Here is a 20,873-nt window from a genome sequence, read left to right on the forward strand (position 1 = left end):
CAAAGAGTCGGACATGACTGAGCGACTTTCACCTTCACTTTTTCTTGGAAAAGTACCTGACTAGGAAACTAAAGAAAGACGAGATACTATTTTGTAGAGGCAGATGGAAATTGTAGACATAAGACCCTCACAATTCAGACTTAACTAATCTAGTGTATTGCAAAATGTGATCTGCATTGGGTAGAATTACTTGACAGATGACTATTAAAAGGCAGAGATGTCTGGGATCCATTCCAGACACACTAAGTCAAAACATCAGAAGTGAGAGTGGAAATTTTACAAGCAGCCTCTAGTGATTTTCATTTTACTCAAGTTTGAGAACTACTGACCACAGGTTTCTTGCTAATATGACCTACATGTGATTGCTTAATTTAATCTATGTCTACAAAAGTAAGATGTTACTTGGCTGATTCTAAGATGCCTAGGAGTACTGTACATGTGGCTCAAAATTGCCAATACCCTAGACCACAATTCCATTAAATGAATGTAATCATCCTCTCCTTAAACTAATCCAAAATAAACTCTTGCAAAAAGAAAGTAAACCTGTCCTTCCCTTAAGAAACTCACAATTTAGAAGCAAACTATTACAAAGTATTTGTTATTAAATATAGGAGCTTTTAAACCTGGATATGGCACATTCAAACCCTTCTCAATCTAAAAACAATAAATAGCAATCATCAGCTGTGAGAGGTGGCTTGTGGCCATGCAGTTCTAGACTGTACTATCCACAGTGCTACCGTCCAGCTGGAGCCCGGCGACCTGTCCTTGCTTTACTCCCAAACTCTCTCCTCTTCTTCCCCAGAGATTTTTACTCACTTTCTGAATTTTCCTAATCTGGTCAGAGAGTGTGTCTAACAGGCGAGTTTTCAGGAAGTCCATCACCTTGACCACCCGGCCATCAATGTAGCAACTGGAATAAAAATAAAATAAGAATCAGGTAAAATCTCAAGCAGGAGATTACAAATGTATTTCTCTAGCCAGAGGTCTCTGGTGCCTGAGAAGCAGCAGCCCAGGGTTCACTTGAGCTTTTCCATTAAAAAAAGTTTGGATCCTGCATACTTTTCAAACAAAAATAAACATCTTATCCTCTTTAGTTTTACCTCCATTTGTGGGCTAATACTGTGATTTTTTTTCAGCCTTTGTCCATTGAAACTGCATTTATTGCTCTATAGGAACTGATAGGAATCCATAACACGAATTGGGTAATGGGGAAAAGCTTCCTTTGTTGCCCCCATAGGGAAAGTAATTTAACGTCCCTTCCATACCATCCTTACTCCCACTTTAAAATAATAAAGGTATGTGAGAGGTTTGCAAGACTACTCAAACATTTTGAAAGGTTTCCACATCTTTAAATAAGAGAACACCAACCACACAAAATCAGATTTAGTGCAGTGAGTGAGTTGCAAAAATTTCATCTCCAGTTCACTTCCCTGGTAAAATACCTTGTAGTCAACCTCCTTCTACCTCTACAATAAATGAATGGATATGAATAAACAAACAAGAAAGACAGACTAAAGTCCAGGCGCCCCATCCTAAAATAGCAACATCTGGCACTCCTCAGTGTGGCGGTGTCCCTGGTTCTGTTAGATGGCTTAAGTGAAACATCAAGTTGTGCTGAGGCTACACTGTTAACATTCAACCAAAACAAGTCCATCCGGCTTTGTGTGGACTCTGAGAATTCTTACTCTGAAGACTAAGCCCAAGGTTAAGTGACCTTCATTATCTTAAACCTCCCAATACTCATCTTTGCAAAATTTCAAGTTAAATCAATTTAATTTAAGTCAAAACTTATGACTCCTGGGTGCCTTTTCCAATCTACTTAGGTCTCCTTGGTTGATGAATAATGATAGACTATGCCATTTTTAGTTAGTCACCAACCTCTCAGTACATATTATAGAACCATGTGAAAATCCTTTGTAATGTTAAATTGCCATTCCAATACGTGACGTAGTGGAATGGTTAAAATTCCTTGTAATTACACTTTGTACCAGGTGCTCTGGTTGCAGTGTGGGTGGTAGCTGAGTGCCTCCCATTCAGCCTTCCCTTTGGCCTCCCTCACCACGTCACACATTTCCACAGACTCTAATGTTTAAATCATTGGTATAGTGGAAAGAGTCCAAGTTTTGGAGCCAGAGATATCTGAATTCAAATTCCATATCAGATATTTACTATCTATATGATCTTGGACAGCAAGCCTGGCCTTTATGGGCCTCAGTTTTCTTATTCATAAAAGAAGGTAACCTATTTGCCTCCCAGGATTATTTGAAGATTAAGCAGATAAACCTAAAGTATCTGGCATATAGTAAGCATTCAACAACTTTCAGCTCTTTCTGATTTCTCTAAATTTTCAGCTCACAAAGATGGAGTCATAAACAATAGGAGACTGACTCAATTACATGTGTATAGAATTCTAAAAGTGAGATTGTTGTGGCAAAGGGTACATGCTTTTGAAAATTTGGGTGGTTACTTATATTAGGGAATAAAACAAACCAATGACAGGACCTTTCACCTCATTCCTGGTACTAGATGCTAGACTCAGATCCAATAAACATTTACTACGTGTAACACACAGAGCTGGTAATGTCCATATCCATCACCTCACAACTCTATTAGTACTCCACTGTCAGCACCTCCAATTGTTTTTAAGTTGTGATTAGACAGCTTCCTACCTGAAAGCTAAGCATATGAAAACATTGCAGTGTTTAAATAAAAAAAATAATTCGTGCAATGTTAATATAACACATAATGAAGGACATAAATATTTGTATTATATTACATAATGACTATGTGTATGTTAAAAATGTACTGTAATTAGTGTTCTTTTATGTTTTGATCAAATACATTATAGTTTCCTCTTTTTTCTTTGTTAGCTCCCAGTAACTATTTTAAACATCAGAAATATAAGTTTTGCTGGCAGCACATATAGTTAAATGCTCCTTGAGATAAAAGTGCCAGATGTACTCTTTCAATGTGTAGGATTCCCTGTGAACACGCATCCTACACCACAGAGTCCATGACCCAGGCTTGAGGGGCCTCACTCGTCCCCTGCTTCCTCTGGTCACTTTTCTCAAGCACACAAAACTTAAAGCCTTGGTTTAAGTTCAGCGTTGCCATATACTACCTATATGATACTAGGCTTCCCCTTCTTTAAAATTGGTTTAAAAAGAACCCAAACATATATTTTCACAGGGTTACTGTACCCTGTGAATAAAAATCAGGGGGAATGCTGAGAACAGAACATGGCACACAGAAGGTATTCAATAACCAAATCTGTCCTCCAGGTTACTTAAATATCCAAGGTGGTAGCAACCCAAACTAAAAAGCCATGGGGCGGGGTGAGCAGGGAAACACCTATCTGGAGAAAGACACTGTTCATCCACTGTAGGATCTGGAATGAGGGTATTATGGAGGAGCAAAAACAAACTCTGGATTTCCAGTAGGTGGGCAGGAAGAGAGAAAGAGAGAGAGAATGAAATGGGGAGGGCTGTGATTATGCTGCAAAAGTTTGGAGTCTGAAAAGAGCTTACTGGTCATGTGATCTAAAGTAGGTAAGCCAGTGACAACATCCCTGAGAGTGATTATCTGGGACAGGGAATCGACTCTCATACCCTACTAGTATGGATCCACAGTAGCAGAGCTCGAACCCAGGAAATGTTCTTCTACCATGGGTCTAAAATTGGCTTCCTCTTACTGTTCACTCAACAGCTGTTTTCTTGGACCCAGAAATAGTCCAGCTCCTCCTTCATGTGACATGTTGGGGAGGAATTCTAGTAAAAACTTTAGCTTAAGCTTTTTAGAGCCTATTCTTGGCCCCACTCTTAACCTAACAAGCTGGATTCAATCATTCTCAGTTGGTCTCAGGCTATCCTGAGGGCCATGAATTAGAGGAGAGCCTAGAGAACTCTAGGCAGGAAACCAGTGTGACGAGGTTATCTTATCTCAACAGTGCAGGCAAGAAGGAATCTGAGTCTAAGTAAGGGAGGTCACAGAAAAAGTAAAAGTGAGAGCCTGTAAAGAAAGAACTAATAAAATAAAGCTGTAGAGTGTAGGAGAGATGGGAAGGGAGTCAGTGACGATCATGAGCTTATGAGAGAGAATGTCTTAGAGGACACTGGTGCCAAGGACATGTCAGCTATTCAGACTAGGTTTTAGGTTTGTCAAAGGAGAGAAATTATTCTGCCTGAGATATCAAAGACACAGAAAATATCAAGAGAAAACAGTTCCTTGGAGGTATGTGAACTCAGCATAGGGAAAAGTTGAGATAGAAAATGCTGACCTCGCTGTTTTCTTGTCTTCAGTTTGTAAATAATGAATGAAGTCATGGCCATAGATGAGCTCTCTCAGAGAATCAGAGAAGTTAACAGAGATGGGAGATCCTCTAAAAGCTTCTCAGTTGTGGCACTGAACATTGCCTCTGTCTTTGGCCTGAATAAGAGTCCCTTCCCCAGCCTGACCATCAGAGTGTCTTTTTAATAATAGCAGTCTGAGTCAGATTCACATCTGGATGCCAAAGGAATCCCATATTACCATGAAGTTTCACCAACTCTCATTTGCAAACATAAATCCACATTTATATTGTACTATGGAAATAAGAACTTTCAGTTCAATTCAGTCGCTGAGCTGTGTCCAACTCTTTGCAACCCCAAGAACTGCAGCATGCCAGGCCTCCCTGTCCATCACCAACTCCCAGAGTTTACTCAAACTCATGTCCATTGAGTCAGTGATGCCATCCAACCATCTCATCCTCTGTCATCCCCTTCTCCTCCTGCCCTCAATCTTTCCCAGCATCAGCGTCTTTTCAAATGAGGCAGCTCTTTGCATCAGGTGGCCAAAGTATTGGAGTTTCAGCTTCAACATCAGTCCTTCCAATGAACACCCAGGACTGATCTCCTTTAGGATGGACTGGTTGGATCTCCTCGCAGTCCAAGGATCTCTCAAGAGTCTTCTCCAACACCACAGTTCAAAAGCATCAATTCTTGGGTGCTCAGCTTTCTTTATAGAACAACTCTCACATCCATACATGACCACTGGAAAAACCATAGCCTTGACTAGATGGACCTTTGTTGACAAAGTAATGTGTCTGCTTTTTAATATGCTGTCTATGTTGGTCATAACTTTCCTTCCAAGGAGTAAGCGTCTTTTAATTTCATGGCTGCAATCACCATCTGCGGTGATTTTGGAGCCCAGAAAAATAAAGTCAGCCACTATTGCCCCTGTTTCCCCATCTATTTGCCAATAAGAACTTTGGTCCTACAGAATTTAGTATTCCGTTTTAAGAGAGGAGACAATTGAACCACAGGTATGAGTTGATAAATACCTGAGCCTTTTTCTTGGGTACCCTTGGACAATTAGCTTGCTGCACTTTATATATGTGAAGCTTCTTAGAAAACATTCAGTGTCAGCAGTTTGTAGTTATTTGAAAAATGTTGCCTATTCCAGAGATTTGGCTCTCTGATAGTGGCTGCCTATGGTAAACGGCTCAATGTATCAGTTAGATTTGGACATAAGAGCCTATGATAACTACTTGGAAAGAATAAATTGTTAAAAATGGAAAAGATGGTGATTTCTAACCAAGACTGGGTAAGTGGATGTGGGACTGGATTCCAGCTGACTGTCCAGTGATGGGCAACTCTCTGTGCTTTCCTCTGTCCTCCCAACTGCGAGGGTAAAGACGATTCTGAGCTGCCAAGGTTTCTTCTCAAGAGTTAACTAGCTTAGTGACAGCTACAAAGGCACCAGAGGACCAAACAAAATCAGAGAGGAAAGGAAGGGAAAGACAGAGGAAGGCAATCTGCCAGTAAGATGTGCTTTGGCATCTTCCACACAAACCTGGCAGAGTGGTTGGTTCTAGAAATGCTTAGACGGATAATTTTAGATCCTCCTATAAATCATAGTCCTCCACTAAGCTCTCTTGAAATCTCAGCATCTCTTAGGATCACACCACAAATGGCTGAGCTATTCAACTAAAAGCTGAAGTAAGGAGAGGCTGTGCAGAAATACCCTTTACATGAACTATTACTACAAACACAATGGGCTTGAAACCATTGTGTGGACAATGGTGTGGACATGGACAAAGAGCCTGTCTGGCTCAGTACCAGTGACCATCACCCCTTCCTTTGCTGGCCTCCAGATTGGCAGCTCATGCCAAGCACACACCTGGGAAGGTAGCAAAGATGACAGAGTATACAAAGTAAATGGAACTACTTACCAATTCATTCACCAACTCTCTTGCTATCTTTTGTTCTAAATTTTATTTTTAGTTTAATGCTTTTCATCTTATTTAAAAGTCTGCCCTTTATCTGTTTATTATAAAAGAAACAAGTGCTCATTATAGACAAAATAGGAAATGCACACAAAATTAAAAGATGAAAATGAAAAATCACTGGTAAGTCCAACACCTAGAGAAACTCACTGTTAACATTTTGACTTGTACCCTTTCAGACTTTTCATAGTAAATATACATAAAATTTCCCATAATTAGTTATTTTAAAAACTTATTCCAGATCCTATTCCACTAGCATATAAAATTGTCGCAGCTGATTCTCAAGAAGCCGGTATCACAGAGATCCAAACAAATATTAGAGACTCCAGATGAAATCATCTTATTCTTATTTCCATTCCATTCTGGCCAGATAGGGATCCTCTGCCAGGAGCAGGTCTCATCTCCTTTCTTCTTTGCTTAACCCTGAGTCCTCTTCTCCCTTTCTAGGCCTCTAGATTTAGTCTTCAGGATTGTACTCCAATTAGCCACTTATGCCCATTAGCCTCTTAAAACATTTAATGAGGAGAGCTTGTTGGCTCCAGGGGCAGCTGGTTTTGTTTACCTGGCTCTTTACTTTAAAAGGAAAAACCTTTGCCCCTTATTATCTGACCTCTTCTTTTATTTCAGGTAATTGCATTAGTGCTGGCTTTCCAAACTCAGGAATTTCCGGACCTATTTTGCTGCCTGCTGCTTTCAGGGAGGAGGGGCTGTCTACTCACAGTTCTAACACCCTGCCTCCTGCCTTGGCAGGTAATGCCATAAAACTGGGGCCTTCCCCACTGGATCGGAGAGAAGTTTGGATAATCACTAGAACATCCCTATTGACCTATAAAAGCTATTCTGACACCTTGAAGTCAAACACTGGAGAGGCTGATGCTAGACTCTCCAAAGCTTTATAAATTGTTATCTTCCCCTCCTCCAAGGGCCTCCCTCTGGGTTCCTACTGAGCACATTCTCATATTTACCTTTGGTTTGCTTTCTGAGGCTGCACTATTCTTGATCTTCTTTGCTATGTGTCAACATTATTATCTTGTGTTCAGAACTACTTTGAGAAGTAGAGCTTGGATGAAATAAATGCTGTTAGGGAAAAAAAGGTCCTATGAAATGTAGGTGTCTTTTGGCTTTCTTCAACCAGTTCTTATATTATCTATAAAGGAGTCACCCAACTGACTGAAGGGTTGTGGTACAGGAATTTCAGAGTTTGGTAAAATGTTATTATTGAAAAATTATACAAGTAACAGTCAAGGCGGCAGGCAATCCCTCAGGCACATAATGGGTACTCAAAAGATATATTTAACGAAAGCATGGGTATCTGTATAATCTAACCCACAATTCACCAAAAGAGTGAGCCCGAGTCTTGAGTAAAGTCACAAGGGCCTAATTTTCTTGAACTTTTCTCTCTCCTAATTCCTTGCACACTTTGGGTCCTGAGCTTCAAGCCCTAATCATTCTCCCCAGTGAACACAATGCATGTGGAGAGACACATTATCTTGGCAGGGACTCAAACAGCTGGCCCTTGATCCTAGCAGCCTAAGGAGAGCTCCAGGGGAGCAGGGAAGGAGAGGGCTAGGAAAGCCATCTGCAGAGTGCTCTGAGGGGGGCGACTCTGGGAATTTTCAGAGTAGTAGCATGTGATGGCACCAAAAGTGTGAGCAGGGGTTATCTGTGTGTTTTGAGTCTGAAATGTAAACAATTTGTGGGACCATCTTTAAGAAAAGGAAATCAGAAGTACAAAACACAAAATTAGGTACAAAAGCAAACATTTATTTAGAATGACAAAATAAATCACAACAAACTCCCAGAAACTTCTTTCAAATCCCTCTTTTTCTGAGCCATCTTTACGCAATTTACCAGAAATGTTTACACAGCAATGCTTCCCCCTCACCACCTAGAACATCCTACAGTTCTGAGCAACTCCTGGCATTCCTAGGAATCAATGTAAGGGAAGGGCTTGAAGCTTAAGTCATTAGCTTCCTGGTCAGTTTAACTGAGTCATTAATAATAGGATTGGCAGGATCTAAGTTACTAGAATCTAACCATCTATGTGCAGTATTTATTTTCATTCAGTGTTTGTAAACTGGGAGCTTATACAGTTACCACAATCTTTCCCTGACCTCTTTTCACATAAGTGCCATTGTAGCTGAATAGCACAACTAACCTGACTATAATTAGTGCGTTGCTAACTAGGAGAACATAGAAAGGAGAATGAGGAAGGGAGGAGCCATCTATGTGTTCCTTTTTTTTGCTAGCTATTTTACATAGGGTGTCTCATTTAACCTCCTGAACACTCACTGTTTTGCAGATTATAACCTGTGGCTCAAAGAGGTGTAATAGGGACTTCTCTTGTGGTACAGTGGATAAGAATCTGCCTGCCAATGAAGGCGACATGAGTTTGATCACTGGTCCAGGAAGATTCCGCATGCCTTGGAACAACTAATCTTGTGTGCCACAACTATTGAAGGCTTTGTGCCCCAGAGCACGTGTTTCTGCAACAAGAAAAGCCACCTAAATGAGAAGCCCATGCACCACAATCAAAAGTGGCCCCCACTCGCCCATAACTAGAGAAAGCCCCAGCAGAGCAATGAAGATCCAGTGCAACAGAAAAAGAAAAGAAACATAGTAACTAGGAAACCAGAGACCAAGTAGGTACTAGGCAACAGATACCAAAAACTTCGGTCTCTACTCTGCTCTGCCAAGGGTGAGGGCTATGAAGACTACTGTGCTTACTTCATCTATATGTAATCAAGTTGCTGCTTTTCAACTTCCTTTAGTCTTACCTATTTCAACTATCCTGAACACCTAAACAATACTGAGCTAAAGAAAATGAAACAATTACAACAAATAAAAGCACAAGCGAAACAATAACAGAAGCAAAAACCTGGGGAGATAAGTAAAGGAATGGAGATGGTATAACTTTACTCTTTATCTTGCAAGTGTTTTTAAAAGTATTTTTTATCAGTAATAGTTACATGAAGAAAAGGGGCTCTATTGTCAAAAATAAGTTTAAGAAATGCTGGGTTAAAACCAAGTTAAGTAGTATTTCCTGTTCCAGCCAGCATGGAATAGATTAGAATTACCCTCCAGTCACAGACAACTCAAAATTGAACACAAAATACACAACAACTCTTTGATCAGACAGCAGCCAACTCAAGCTGTGATCCTGGAGAAAGGCATGGCACCTGAGGTGAGCCTCACATTTACCTGGGCTTGCTCCTCTGGAGAGGGTGGAGATAATTTATTGACCACCCAATTTTGTGCTCCCCTTCCACAGTGCAGAGCTGTGTACAAGAAGCAGCAGCCTAGCCAGAACCTATTATATCTCTACCTAGATCACAAAAGGGGTGCCCATCAGACTAACAGGTCAAAGCCTTGTGAGCAGAAGTGATGTGTCACCTTAGGCTAAAGTAGCTGGAGATGTGTATCACTTCTGCGCAGAAATTAAAAAGCCATGTCCTTCCTTATGTATTCTTTCCTCCATTGCCAGATGAATAGAAGAGTCTCCAAGGAGAAGTCACATGATGGACAAAATCAGGGTCCTGAAAAATCACATAAAAGGCCATCCACCAGGGGCCTAAGCATTGAATGTGACATTAGTGAGAAACAAACGTCTAATTGTTAAGCCACTGAGATTTGGGGGTTTATTTATAAGAAAACAATGTTGTTATATTTCCTAGTACATACATATTCATTACTACGAAGCTCCATTACACCAATCTGTTTGATCAACAGTATAATAAAAAGGTTGTCCTTTGAGAGAAAATGGTCCCTGTTATGAAAATAAAAAGATTAACCCAGAGAACTCTAGTTAAGAACTCTAGTTTGAATTGACTAGGTAACTGTCAACAATGGGCTGAATTCTAATATCATGCAAGGACAGTTGAGGGGAAGAGATGATTCTTATTCTTCTTTATCTAGGCAAACTGAGTTCAGGGTGAAACAGTGATTAAGGTGATTACTAATGACCAGAGAGGACATGGAATCTAGAATATTGGAAGGGAGGTCAGTTAATGGAAGCTACATATCAGTGGGTGGCAGCCTTTTGACTTACATCCAGTATCCTCCACTAGGCCTCTGGTGAAAACCTGAGTTTTCATTTGAAGGCCAGCCATAGTCTGAGGTAGACTTATTTCAGCATCAATATGGTCAATGAAATCATACATCCTAACTTGCATGTATCACACAAGCAGGAAAACCAGAGGTTCAACTCTCCTCTGTATGAGGATGTTGCTTATTTCTAGACACCCAGCACTCATAACTGTACATGCATGTGCACACACACACACACACACACACACACACACACAAACTGCTACTCTAGCTGCATTCACCAATATTCTGTATATTTTAGTTCCCTCCCTGGTGGCTCAATGGTAAAGAATCTGCCTGCCAATGCAGGAGACATAGGCTTGATCCCTAGGTCAGGAAGATCTCCTGAAGAAGGAAATGGCAACCCACCACAGTTTTCTTGCCTAGGAAATCCCATGGACAGAGGAGCTTGGTTGGACTACAATCCATGAGGTCTCAAAAGAGTCAGACATAACTCAGCGACTAGAAAACAACATTTAACGTTTATTCCCAGCAAACTCCATGTCATAGAGCTACACCTTGAAGTATAGTCACTGTGTAGAATATTGTACCTAGAGAAAAGCCTTACACCAATATAATTCTTTTCACAACAATAGCCATGTCTTCATTTTAAAAGAAAGGCTGGCTCTCCCCATGTAAGGGCTTAAAAGAAACTATTTATCATGAACATGATAACATTTATCATGAACAAACATGCATGTGTGTATAAGTTTATTTGTGTTAAGAGGGACAGACTGAGGGGGAGAGAGGTATCCATCTATTAATTAGATTTCAAGATTGGGATAAATATAAGGTTGGTTTTTGTCTTGTAAGGAATGTGAACTGAGCCCCCAAAGAAACTATTTTAAATTTCAGTATTTGCATTTTTGTATAATTAAATCTGAGTATCATTAATATTTTATAATTTTCCTTTAAATTATTTTAAATTATTCTTTTGATTCATGATTTTAAAATATAATAAAAATAATTCTGTTAAAAAATACACACATTTTAAAAGTTAAACATGACAACGAAAAGTATAAAGAATTTGGTGATTAAACCAAATCTCAGTGCACCAACTTTATCAGCATTCAGAAAAAATCATGCCAGTCAGTTCTGTATGTCTGTATACATGTATCTGTATATACATACATACAGATACATGTATACATACATATAGGAATAATAAAAATACTAATATCAATAATTTTAGAGTGACATTATATATTATGCTATATATCAGACACTAGTTCCTTAAAATGCTTTTTATAAATTTTTTTAATGGATTCATGCTTTTGCTTTTACTATGTCTAACTTTTTTAGATAGTATATATCAATTGCCTCTGTGAAAGGTAAGGGCATTATTCCTATATTTTTACAACACTGATAATCACAATAGACTGTTATTTTTGTCTCAACCATCAAACATAGTTTAGAAAACTCAAGAGGAGAAAGAAAATCTTTTGTATTTATTCACCCTTAGCCTTTTTATCTTTCTTCCTATTTGATGCTCCAAGTTTCCATCTTTTATCATTCTTTTTTTAAAGAAAACTTATCTTAACCATTCTTTTAGGTGGGTCTTTGTCAACAAACTCTTAGTCTCCCATCATTTGAAAAAGTCTTGATTCCCCTTTCATTCCCCAAAGGTATTTTTGCTGGATACAGAATAGGTAGACAATTCTTTCCTTCAGCCCTTAAAAACTGCCACTCTTCTGGCCTCATTATTTTTGATTAAAAAATCTGCCATCATTTAAAATTTTTTCTTTTTTTTTTTAAACCTATAAGTAAAGTGCCAGGCTTCCCAGGTGATGCTAGTGGTAAAGCACCCCCCTGCCAATGCAGGAGACGCAGAGACACAGGGTTGCTCCCTGGGTTGGGAACATCCCCTGCAGGAGGGCATGGCAGTCCACTTCAGTACTATCTGGAGAATCCCTTAGACGAACCTGGGGGCTCCAGTCCATAGGGTCACAAAGAGTTGGACGTGACTGAAGCACCTGAGTAACCCATGCAAGGTGCCATTTTTCTCACTGGCTTCAAGATTTTTCAGTCTTCAGCTTTCCGCAGTTTGAGTATGGTGTATCTTGGTATGGATTTCTTTGACTGTATCTGGGGTTTACACAGCTTGTTAAATTTAAAGGTTTATGTCTTTTGCCCAGTTATAGCAAGTTTTAGCCATTATTTCTTTAGGTATTTTTTTAGTTTCACCAGCTTTCATTCTGGGGCTTCAACAACATAAATGTTAAATCTTTTGGTACTACAGATCTCTGAGACTCTTGTTCATTTTTATTTTTTAACTCAGTCTATGTTTGGTTTTTTTTTTTTTCTGTTGTTAAGATTAGGTAATTTCTGTTATTGTATCTTCAAATTCACTGATTCTTTTTCATCTTTTTCCTTAATTCTGTTGTTGAGCCTATCCACTGAGTTTTTTATTTCATTTTTTGTACTTTCAGTTCTAAAATTTCAATTTGGTTCTTCTTCATTTATTTGTTGAGACTTCCTACTTATTTGCTTTCTTTTTTTTATATTTGTTTCAAGAATACTTGTAATTGTTTATTGAAATATTTTTATGACAGCTGCTTTAACAGCCTTGTATTTTGAACATCTCTGTTATCTCGATGTTGGCATCTATTGATTGCTTTTTCTCATTCAAGTTGATATTCCTCTGGTTCTTGGTATAACAAGTGATTTTCACATGATATTTAGTCATTTGGGGTATTGCATCATAAGACTCTGGGTCTTAAATCTTTTATTTTGGTTGGCCTCCTATGACACCACTCAGAAAGGATAAGGAAGGAATACTGCCTTGTTACTGCCTGGTACGGGTAGAAGTCTAGGCACCCCGTTGTCCTCCATAACACTCAGGGATTAGGGAACTTCCTTATTGGATTGTGGGAGTAAGAGTTCCAGCTCCTCATTAGCTTCCACTGATATACTAGCCTGACTTCAAGGGTAGGAGTGCCTTGTTCCTTCTTCCCACATGGCATCCACTCACAAGAGTGGGAGTAGTCGCATTACTGCTGGGTGGTGGTAAAAGTCCTAACTCTCCACTGGGTGTCCTCTGATAGCACCCCAGGGAGCGGGAAGAGGCACCTTATTTCTAACAGCTGAGTGTGGGAATCCCAGCTCTCCATTTGGTCTCCAGTAACAATGAGTGGGGATGGTGAGGAGGACCTTTATTACAACCTGGCAGTAATGAAAAGCCCTGGCATTCTTCACCAGGTGCTCACTGATGGAGGCACAGAGATACTGTATTATAGCCCCTCCGGGATAACAGTCCTGGCTTCCTGCGTGGCTTTTGCTGGCAGGAGTAGGGGTGGGGATGGAACTGCGCTTTTTCCCCCTGTGGTTGTGTGACTAGAGTAGAGTGGTTACTCTCTAAAAGTTCTCTGTTTTGCTAGCTTGTTCCTTTCCTGGTCCTTTGGCTAGAGAGAGCAGGCTTTTGTTGGCTCATTTTTTGTTTGATTTGTTGGTGCTTCTGGGCTGCCAGCTTTTCTAGAACCAAGTCTGGGCTATAAGAGGAAAAAACAAAAAACAAAAAAAACCCTAAACCAGTAAGCTCACCACTATACTGTTCCCTGGTTCCCAGCCTATCTTACTCTCTTCACTTTTCAGAATTTTTTCATGTTTGTTTTAGAAATAATACCTAGGTTTTTTTCCTCTGTACTTAATCAGAGAAATAAGGAAAAGTGTGTATACTCCATCATTCTTTTTTTTTTAATTGAAGGATAATTGCTTTACAGAATTTTGTTGTTTTCTGTCAAACCTCAACATGAATCAGCCATAAGTATACATATATCCCCTCCCTTTTGAACCTCTCTCCTGTCTTCCTCCCCACCCCACCCCTCTAGGTTGATACAGAGCCCCTGAATTAGCCATACAGCAAATTCCTGTTGGTTATCTATTTTACATATGGTAATGTAAGTTTGATGTTACTCTTTCCATACAGCTCATCCTCTCTTCCCCTCTCCCCATGTCCATAAGTCTATTCTCCATGTCTATTTCTCCATTGCTGCCCTGTAAATAAATTCTTCAGTATCATTTTTCCAGATTCCATATATATGCATTACAATATGATATTTATCCTTCTCTTTCTGACTAACTTCAGTCTGTATGATAGGTTCTAGGTTCATCCACCTCATTAGAATGGACTCAAAAGCGTTCCTTTTTATGGCTGAGTAACATGTCATTGTGTATATGTACCACCACTTCCTTATCCATTCATCTGTTGATGGACATCTAGGTTGCTTCCATGTTCTAGCTATTGTAAACAATGCTGCAATGAACAATGGGATACATGTCTAGTTTTCAATTTTGGTTTCCTCAGGGTATATGTCTAGGAGTGGGATTGCTGGGTCATATGCCAGTTTTATTCCTATTCTTTTAGGGAATCTCCATACCATCTTCCACAGTGGCTGTATCAATTTACATTCCCACCAACAGTGCAAGAGCATTCCCTTTTCTTCACACCCTCTCCAGCATTTATTGTTTGTAGACTTTTTGATGATGGCCATTATAACTGGTGTGAGGTGATATTTCATTGTAGTTTTGATTTGCGTTTCTCTAATAATGAGTGATGTTGAGCATCTTTTCATGTGTTTGTTAGCCATGTGTATGTCTTCTCTGGAAAATGTCTGTTTAGCTCTTTTCCCCACTTTTTGATTGGGCTGTTTGTTTTTCTGGCATTGAGTTGTATGAGCTGCTTATATATTTTGGAAATGAATCCTTTGTCAGTTGTTTCATTTGCTATTATTTTCTCCCATTCTGAGGGCTGTCTCTTCACCTTGCTTATAGTTTCCTTTGCTGTGCAAAAGCTTTTAAGTTTAATCAGGTCCCACTTGTTTACTTTTGTTTTTAATTCCGTTACTCTAGGTGGTGGGTCATAGACGATCTTGTTTTGATTTACGTCATCAAGCGTTCTGCCTATGTTTTCCATATAAAAATTAGGGTTAGGGTTAGGATTAGCTTTTAGTTTTATTAATCTTTACTATTGCTTCTTTCATTTCTTTTTCATTTACTTGTGCTTGGATCTTTATGATTTCTTTCCTTCTACTAATTTTGGATTTTTTTTTGTTCTTCTTTTGCCAGCTGTTTTAGGTGTAAAGTTAGGCTGTCTATTCAATGTTTTTCTTGTTTCTTGAGGTAGTATTTTATTGCTATATAATTACTTCCCTCTTAGAACTGCTTTTGCTGCATCCCATAAGTTTTAAGTTGTTGTGTTTTCTTTATCATTTGTTTCTAGAATTTTTTTGATTTCCCTTTTGATTTCTTCAGTGACCTGTTGGTTATTTAATCTCTATGTGTTTATGTTTCTTACAGTTTTTTTCTTGTAATTGATATCTAGTCTCATAGCATTGTGGTTGGAGAAGATGCTTGTTATGATTTCAGTTTTCTTAAATGTATCGAAGATTGATTTGTGACCCAAGATACGGTCTATCCTGGAGAATGTTCCATGTGCACTTGAGAAGAAGGTGTATCCTTCTGCATTTGGATGGAATATCCTGAAGATATCAATGAGATCCATCTCATCTAATGTATCATTTACGATTTGTGATTCCTTATAATTTTCTGTTTTGATGATCTGCCTATTGGTGTGAGTGGGGTGTTAAAGTCTATTACTGTTACTGTGTTACCGTCAGTTTCTCCGTTTGTGTCTATTAGTGTTTGTCTTACGTATTGAAGTGCTCTTATGTTGGGTGCATAGATATTTATAATTGTTATGTCTTCCTCTTGGATTGACCCCTTGATCATTATGTAGTGTCCTTCCTTATCTCTTGTAATTTTCTTTATTTTAAGGTTTATTTTGTCTGATATGAGGATTGCTACTCCAGGTTTCTTTTGCTTCACATTTGCATGGAATATATATTTCCATCTTCTCACTTTCAGTCTATATGTGTCTTTAGGTCTGAATTGGGTCTTTTGTAGATAGTATATATATGGGTCTTGTCTTTGTATCCATTCAGCCAGTATGTGTCTTTTGGTTGGAGCATTTAATCCACTTACATTTAAAATAATTATTGATATATATGTTCCTAATGCCATTTTCTTAATTGTTTGGGGTTGATTTTGTAGCTTTTTCTTCTCTTGTATTTCTTGACTATATAAGTCCTTTTAACATTTGTTGTAAACTTGGTTTGGTGGTAATGAACTCTCTTAACTTCCACTTGTCTGAAAAGCTTTTTATTTCTCCATCAATTTTGAATGAGATACTTGCCAGGTACAGTAATCTTGATTGCAGATTTTTCCCTTTCAGTACTTTAAATATATACTGCCATTCCCTTCTGGCCTGCAGAGTTTCTGCTGAAAGATCAGCTGTTAAGTATATGGGGGGTTCCCTTACATTTAACTTGTTGCTTTTCCCTTGCTGCTTTTAATGTTCCTTCTTTCTGTTTAGTCTTTGTTAGTTTGATTAGTATGTGTCTTAGTGTGTTTCTCCTTGGGTTTATCCTGTATGGGACTCTCTGTGCCTCTTGGACTTGATTAAGTATTTCCTTCTCCATGTTGGGAACATTTTCAACCATAATCTCTTCAAACATTTTCTCATACCCTTTCTCTTTCTCTTCTTCTTCTGGGATCCCTATAATTTGAATGTTGGTGGGTTTGACATGGTCCCAGAGGTCTCTGAGACTATCCTCAGTTCTTTTCATTCTTTTTATCTTATTCTGCTCTTTAGAAGTTATTCACCATTTCACCTTCCAGCTCACTGATCTGTCCTTCTGCTTCAGATATTCTGTTACTGATTCCTTCTAGAGTATTTTTAATTTCAGTAATTGTGTTGTTTGTCTCTGTATGTTTATTCTTTAATTCTTCTAGGTCTCTGTTAATTGATTCTTGCATTTTTTCCATTTTGTCTTCAAGGTTTTTGATCATCTTTACTACCTTATTCTGAATTCTTTTTCAGGTAGTTTGCCTATTTCTTCTTCATTTATTTGGACTTCTGTGTTTCTAGTTTTTTCCTTCATTTGTGTAGTATTTCTCTGCTTTTTCATTATTATTATTATTTTTTAACTTACTGTGTTTGAGGTATCCTTTCTCCAGGCTTCAAGGTTGAATTCTTTCTTCCTTTTGGTTTCTGCCTGCCTCAGGTTGGTCCAGTGGTTTGTGAAAGCTTCATATAGGGTGAAATTTGTATTGAGTTTTTTTTTGTTGTTGTCTATTTATTTGTTTTTCCTCTGATGGGCAAGGCTGAGTGAGGTGGTAATCCTGTCTGCTGATGATTGGGTTTGTATTTTTATTTTGTTTGTTGTTTAAATGAGGCATCCTGCGCAGGGTACTACTGGTGGTTGGGTGATGCCAGGTCTTGTATTCAAGTGGTTTCCATTGTGTGAGTTCTATTTGATATTCCCTAGAGTTAATTCTCTGATAGTCTAGGGTCTTGGAGTCAGTGCTCCCACTCCAAAGGCTCAGGGCTTGATTTCTCCCTGTGAGATTTTGATAGTGCTGTCAGTGACAATTTAGAATCATTGCATAGTGATGTACCATCAGCAACATTTGTTATATCATTCAAGTACATCTATTGGAATGGCCAATATCTTGAAACACTGACAACATCAAATGCTGGCTTGGATGTGGAGCAAGAGGAACTCTCATACACTCCTTTTTTCCCCCCGCTTTGTGCTTCCTGTAGTTTCACTTGCCCACAGGATACTGCATGAAGAGGCCTTGCTCCAGGTACTTCAGACCAGAGTTCCCAAGGCCAAAGGGCTGTGCATGTTTCTTAGCTTGGGGCTGTGTCCATCATTCTTAAAGTGAAAGTTTTTATGTTTGTCTTTAACTATAATTCCAACAATTTGAATTGTAATTTTTATTTTTTTTATTTTTTTATTTTATTTTAATTTTTATTTATTTATTTTTCTTTTATTTTACTTTACAATTCTGTATTGGTTTTGCCATACATTGACATGAATCCACCACGGGTGTACATGCGTTCTTGTAATTTTTAATCTGAATGTTTAAGTACAGAAAATTCATTTGATATTTACAATCAATTCTTTTACCATAATTTCTCCATCATGATTCCTTTTGTTTGGCTGCTTCATCTTCAAGTAGATTTTTCTACAAAGCCTCGTGCATAGCTAAATTTTCCCTAAATTCCTGTATGCTTAATACCTGCTTTCTGCTCCCTCTATTTTTGAAAGACAAATCAGGCACATATAACCAGATGATATAAGAGTCCTCCATAAAAATGAGGGAGCTTAAATATTAGATTTTTGATTTTAAATATCTTTGACTACATTAAAGCTTATTACCAGAAGATAGCTAGATAGACCGCTTAGGAGAAATGCTTAGGCATCACTCTCCTAGAAACAATAAAATTCCCTCCACCATTTTAGCAGAACATCCCCTTTCAAATAGAGAAGCTAATGTACAGTAGCAGTTCAACAGCTGGCATACAGGGGCTGGTATCATCGAATGAACAGGCAAGAAGGGTTATTGACTGGAGGAGGAGAAGAGGTGGGAGATGAAGAGCTGAAGGATCATCAGCAATATGAGACGGAGGACAAGCTACCATTTCAATGCCTGATGTTGATGGCACAGGTTCTGGTTCTTTGTTGGATTCAGTTCTATCCATCCTCTTAAATAAAAGATCCAGTGATGTCCAGGTAGCATCCTATGGGTGTCCCCCTTGGCTCACTGGTAAAGAATCCACTTGCAAAGCAGGAGACACAGGAGACTCAAGTTTGATCCCTGTGTTGGGAAAATCCTCTGGAGAAGGAAATGCCAACCCATTCCAATGTTCTTGCCTGGGAAATCCCATGGAAGAGGAGCCTGGTTGGCTACAGTCCATGGGGTCGCAAAAGAGTCAGACATGACTTAGTGACTAAACAACAACAATAACAATTTTCTGTTTTAGGTAAGCAAATTTTGGTGATGATTCTCTGGATTCACGTCTCTTTCCAGATTTCTTGGTGGTGGTTTGCCCTGCAATCTTAATTCTCTGACGGATCTAAGAAAATTCATTCATTATCAAATTGTTCAGTTTCTTTTAGTTCAGTGAGTGAGAGTAACAACTTCCAAGCTCTTTACATGTTGGGACTAAAACCAGAAATCCATTAAAAGCCTTCTTATTCTTATAAGGCATGCCAGCACTGATTGTTTTAAATTTATTTTTCACTGTGCTGGGTCTTGGTTGCTGCATACAGGTTTTCTGTAGTTGCAGCAAGTGGGGCTACTCTCCAGTTGTGGTGCATGCTCTTCTCATTGTGGAGGCTTCTCTTATTGAAGAACACAGGCTCTAGAACATGGGTTCAGTAATTGTGGTCGACAGGCTTAGTTGCTTGAGGACTCTTCCTAGACCAGGGATTGAACCCATGTCTTCTGCACTGGCGGTCTGATTCTCAACCACTTGACCACTATGGAAGTCCAACCAGCACTGATCTTTTGATATGATACTTGTATTAAGGGTTTTGTTGAGAAATAGCCTTATTGCCACTTTATATTATCCACCTGTGTATTAACGTGATCAATTAGTAATGTCTGCTGTGGTACTGCGAATAACGAACATAGGCACATATGTCACACATTTGCCATTTTTGACTAAGATGATTTCTAAGGCCTTGTCAATATCCAAAGCTCAAGGTCTCCTCATTGACACAGAGTGAAATTATACCAAGTGGTATCCCCTCAATATGTGTGAGACTACTACATTTCAGTTGGTTTTAATGAAGCTGTGATTGCGTATGGCTTCCCTAGTGGCTCAGACAGTAAAGCATCTGCCTGCAATGCAGGAGACCTGGGTTCAGTCCCGGAGCTGGGCAGATCCCCTGGAGAATAAAATGGCAACCCACTCCAGTATTCTTGCCTGGCAAATTCTGTGGACAGAGGTGGAGTATAGTTTGTGGGATTGCAAAGAGTCAGACACGACTGAGAAAATAACACTTTCACATGACGTTGTCCAACAGATGCACACAGGAATATATTCAACACATGAAGAAAGCAAAACAAAATAACTTGCCCCCCCCAAAAAAAAACTTGCCCAAACATCTCATGTAAGTTTCCTATTTGAGTTTGATCTTCCACACCTTCATTTATTTATGAGATCAAGAAATTATTATTTTGTACTACCTCAGACCCTATATCATGCCTTTACCTTAATGTAGGTTTTGTATCCATGTTTTTAAAAGAATAGAATAGACAAAAAGCATCTATATTATATATGTATGTGTATGTGTGTGTGCATGCATAAAAGAGCGTCCATGTCATCACACAGTAAGTCTTTTTATGAGGACCTACCAGGAACATTTATCTCAAGGTTTAGTCTCAGGAAAATGATATTTTTTTTAAAGAAAAATTAGTTTAGGTTTTGACTCATGTGCACTTAATTATAGTTTCTGCTTTTTTTTTTTTTTGCTATTTGAAAGCAGAAAATCAAATCTGTGGCATATTTCTAACAGGAGAATATAGCCATTGATATACATTAGAGTGTTAATCTTTTCCATTGCTTTATTATTCTTCTAACTCTGTTTTCTGTTTACTCTTACTTCCTCATTTATTTACTTGTTTCATTTTGCTATTGGACAGAAAAGTGACCAGAAAGAAGGTTGAGAGA

General features: G+C 38.7%; 1 protein-coding gene across 1 annotated transcript in view; it reads right to left on the bottom strand.

The window, feature by feature from the left end:
* Nucleotides 1–20,873, bottom strand: part of HPSE2 (heparanase 2 (inactive)) — a 702,164-nt gene that overhangs the window by 171,796 nt on the left and 509,495 nt on the right. The window contains exon 7 of the mRNA XM_040254194.1: nucleotides 817–910. Within this exon, the coding sequence (XP_040110128.1) occupies nucleotides 817–910 (94 nt within the window). The remainder of the gene's footprint in view (nucleotides 1–816; nucleotides 911–20,873) is intronic.

This window comes from Oryx dammah, unplaced genomic scaffold (assembly GCF_014754425.2).
Source record: "Oryx dammah isolate SB20612 unplaced genomic scaffold, SCBI_Odam_1.1 HiC_scaffold_14, whole genome shotgun sequence".
Classification (NCBI taxonomy): domain Eukaryota; kingdom Metazoa; phylum Chordata; class Mammalia; order Artiodactyla; family Bovidae; genus Oryx; species Oryx dammah.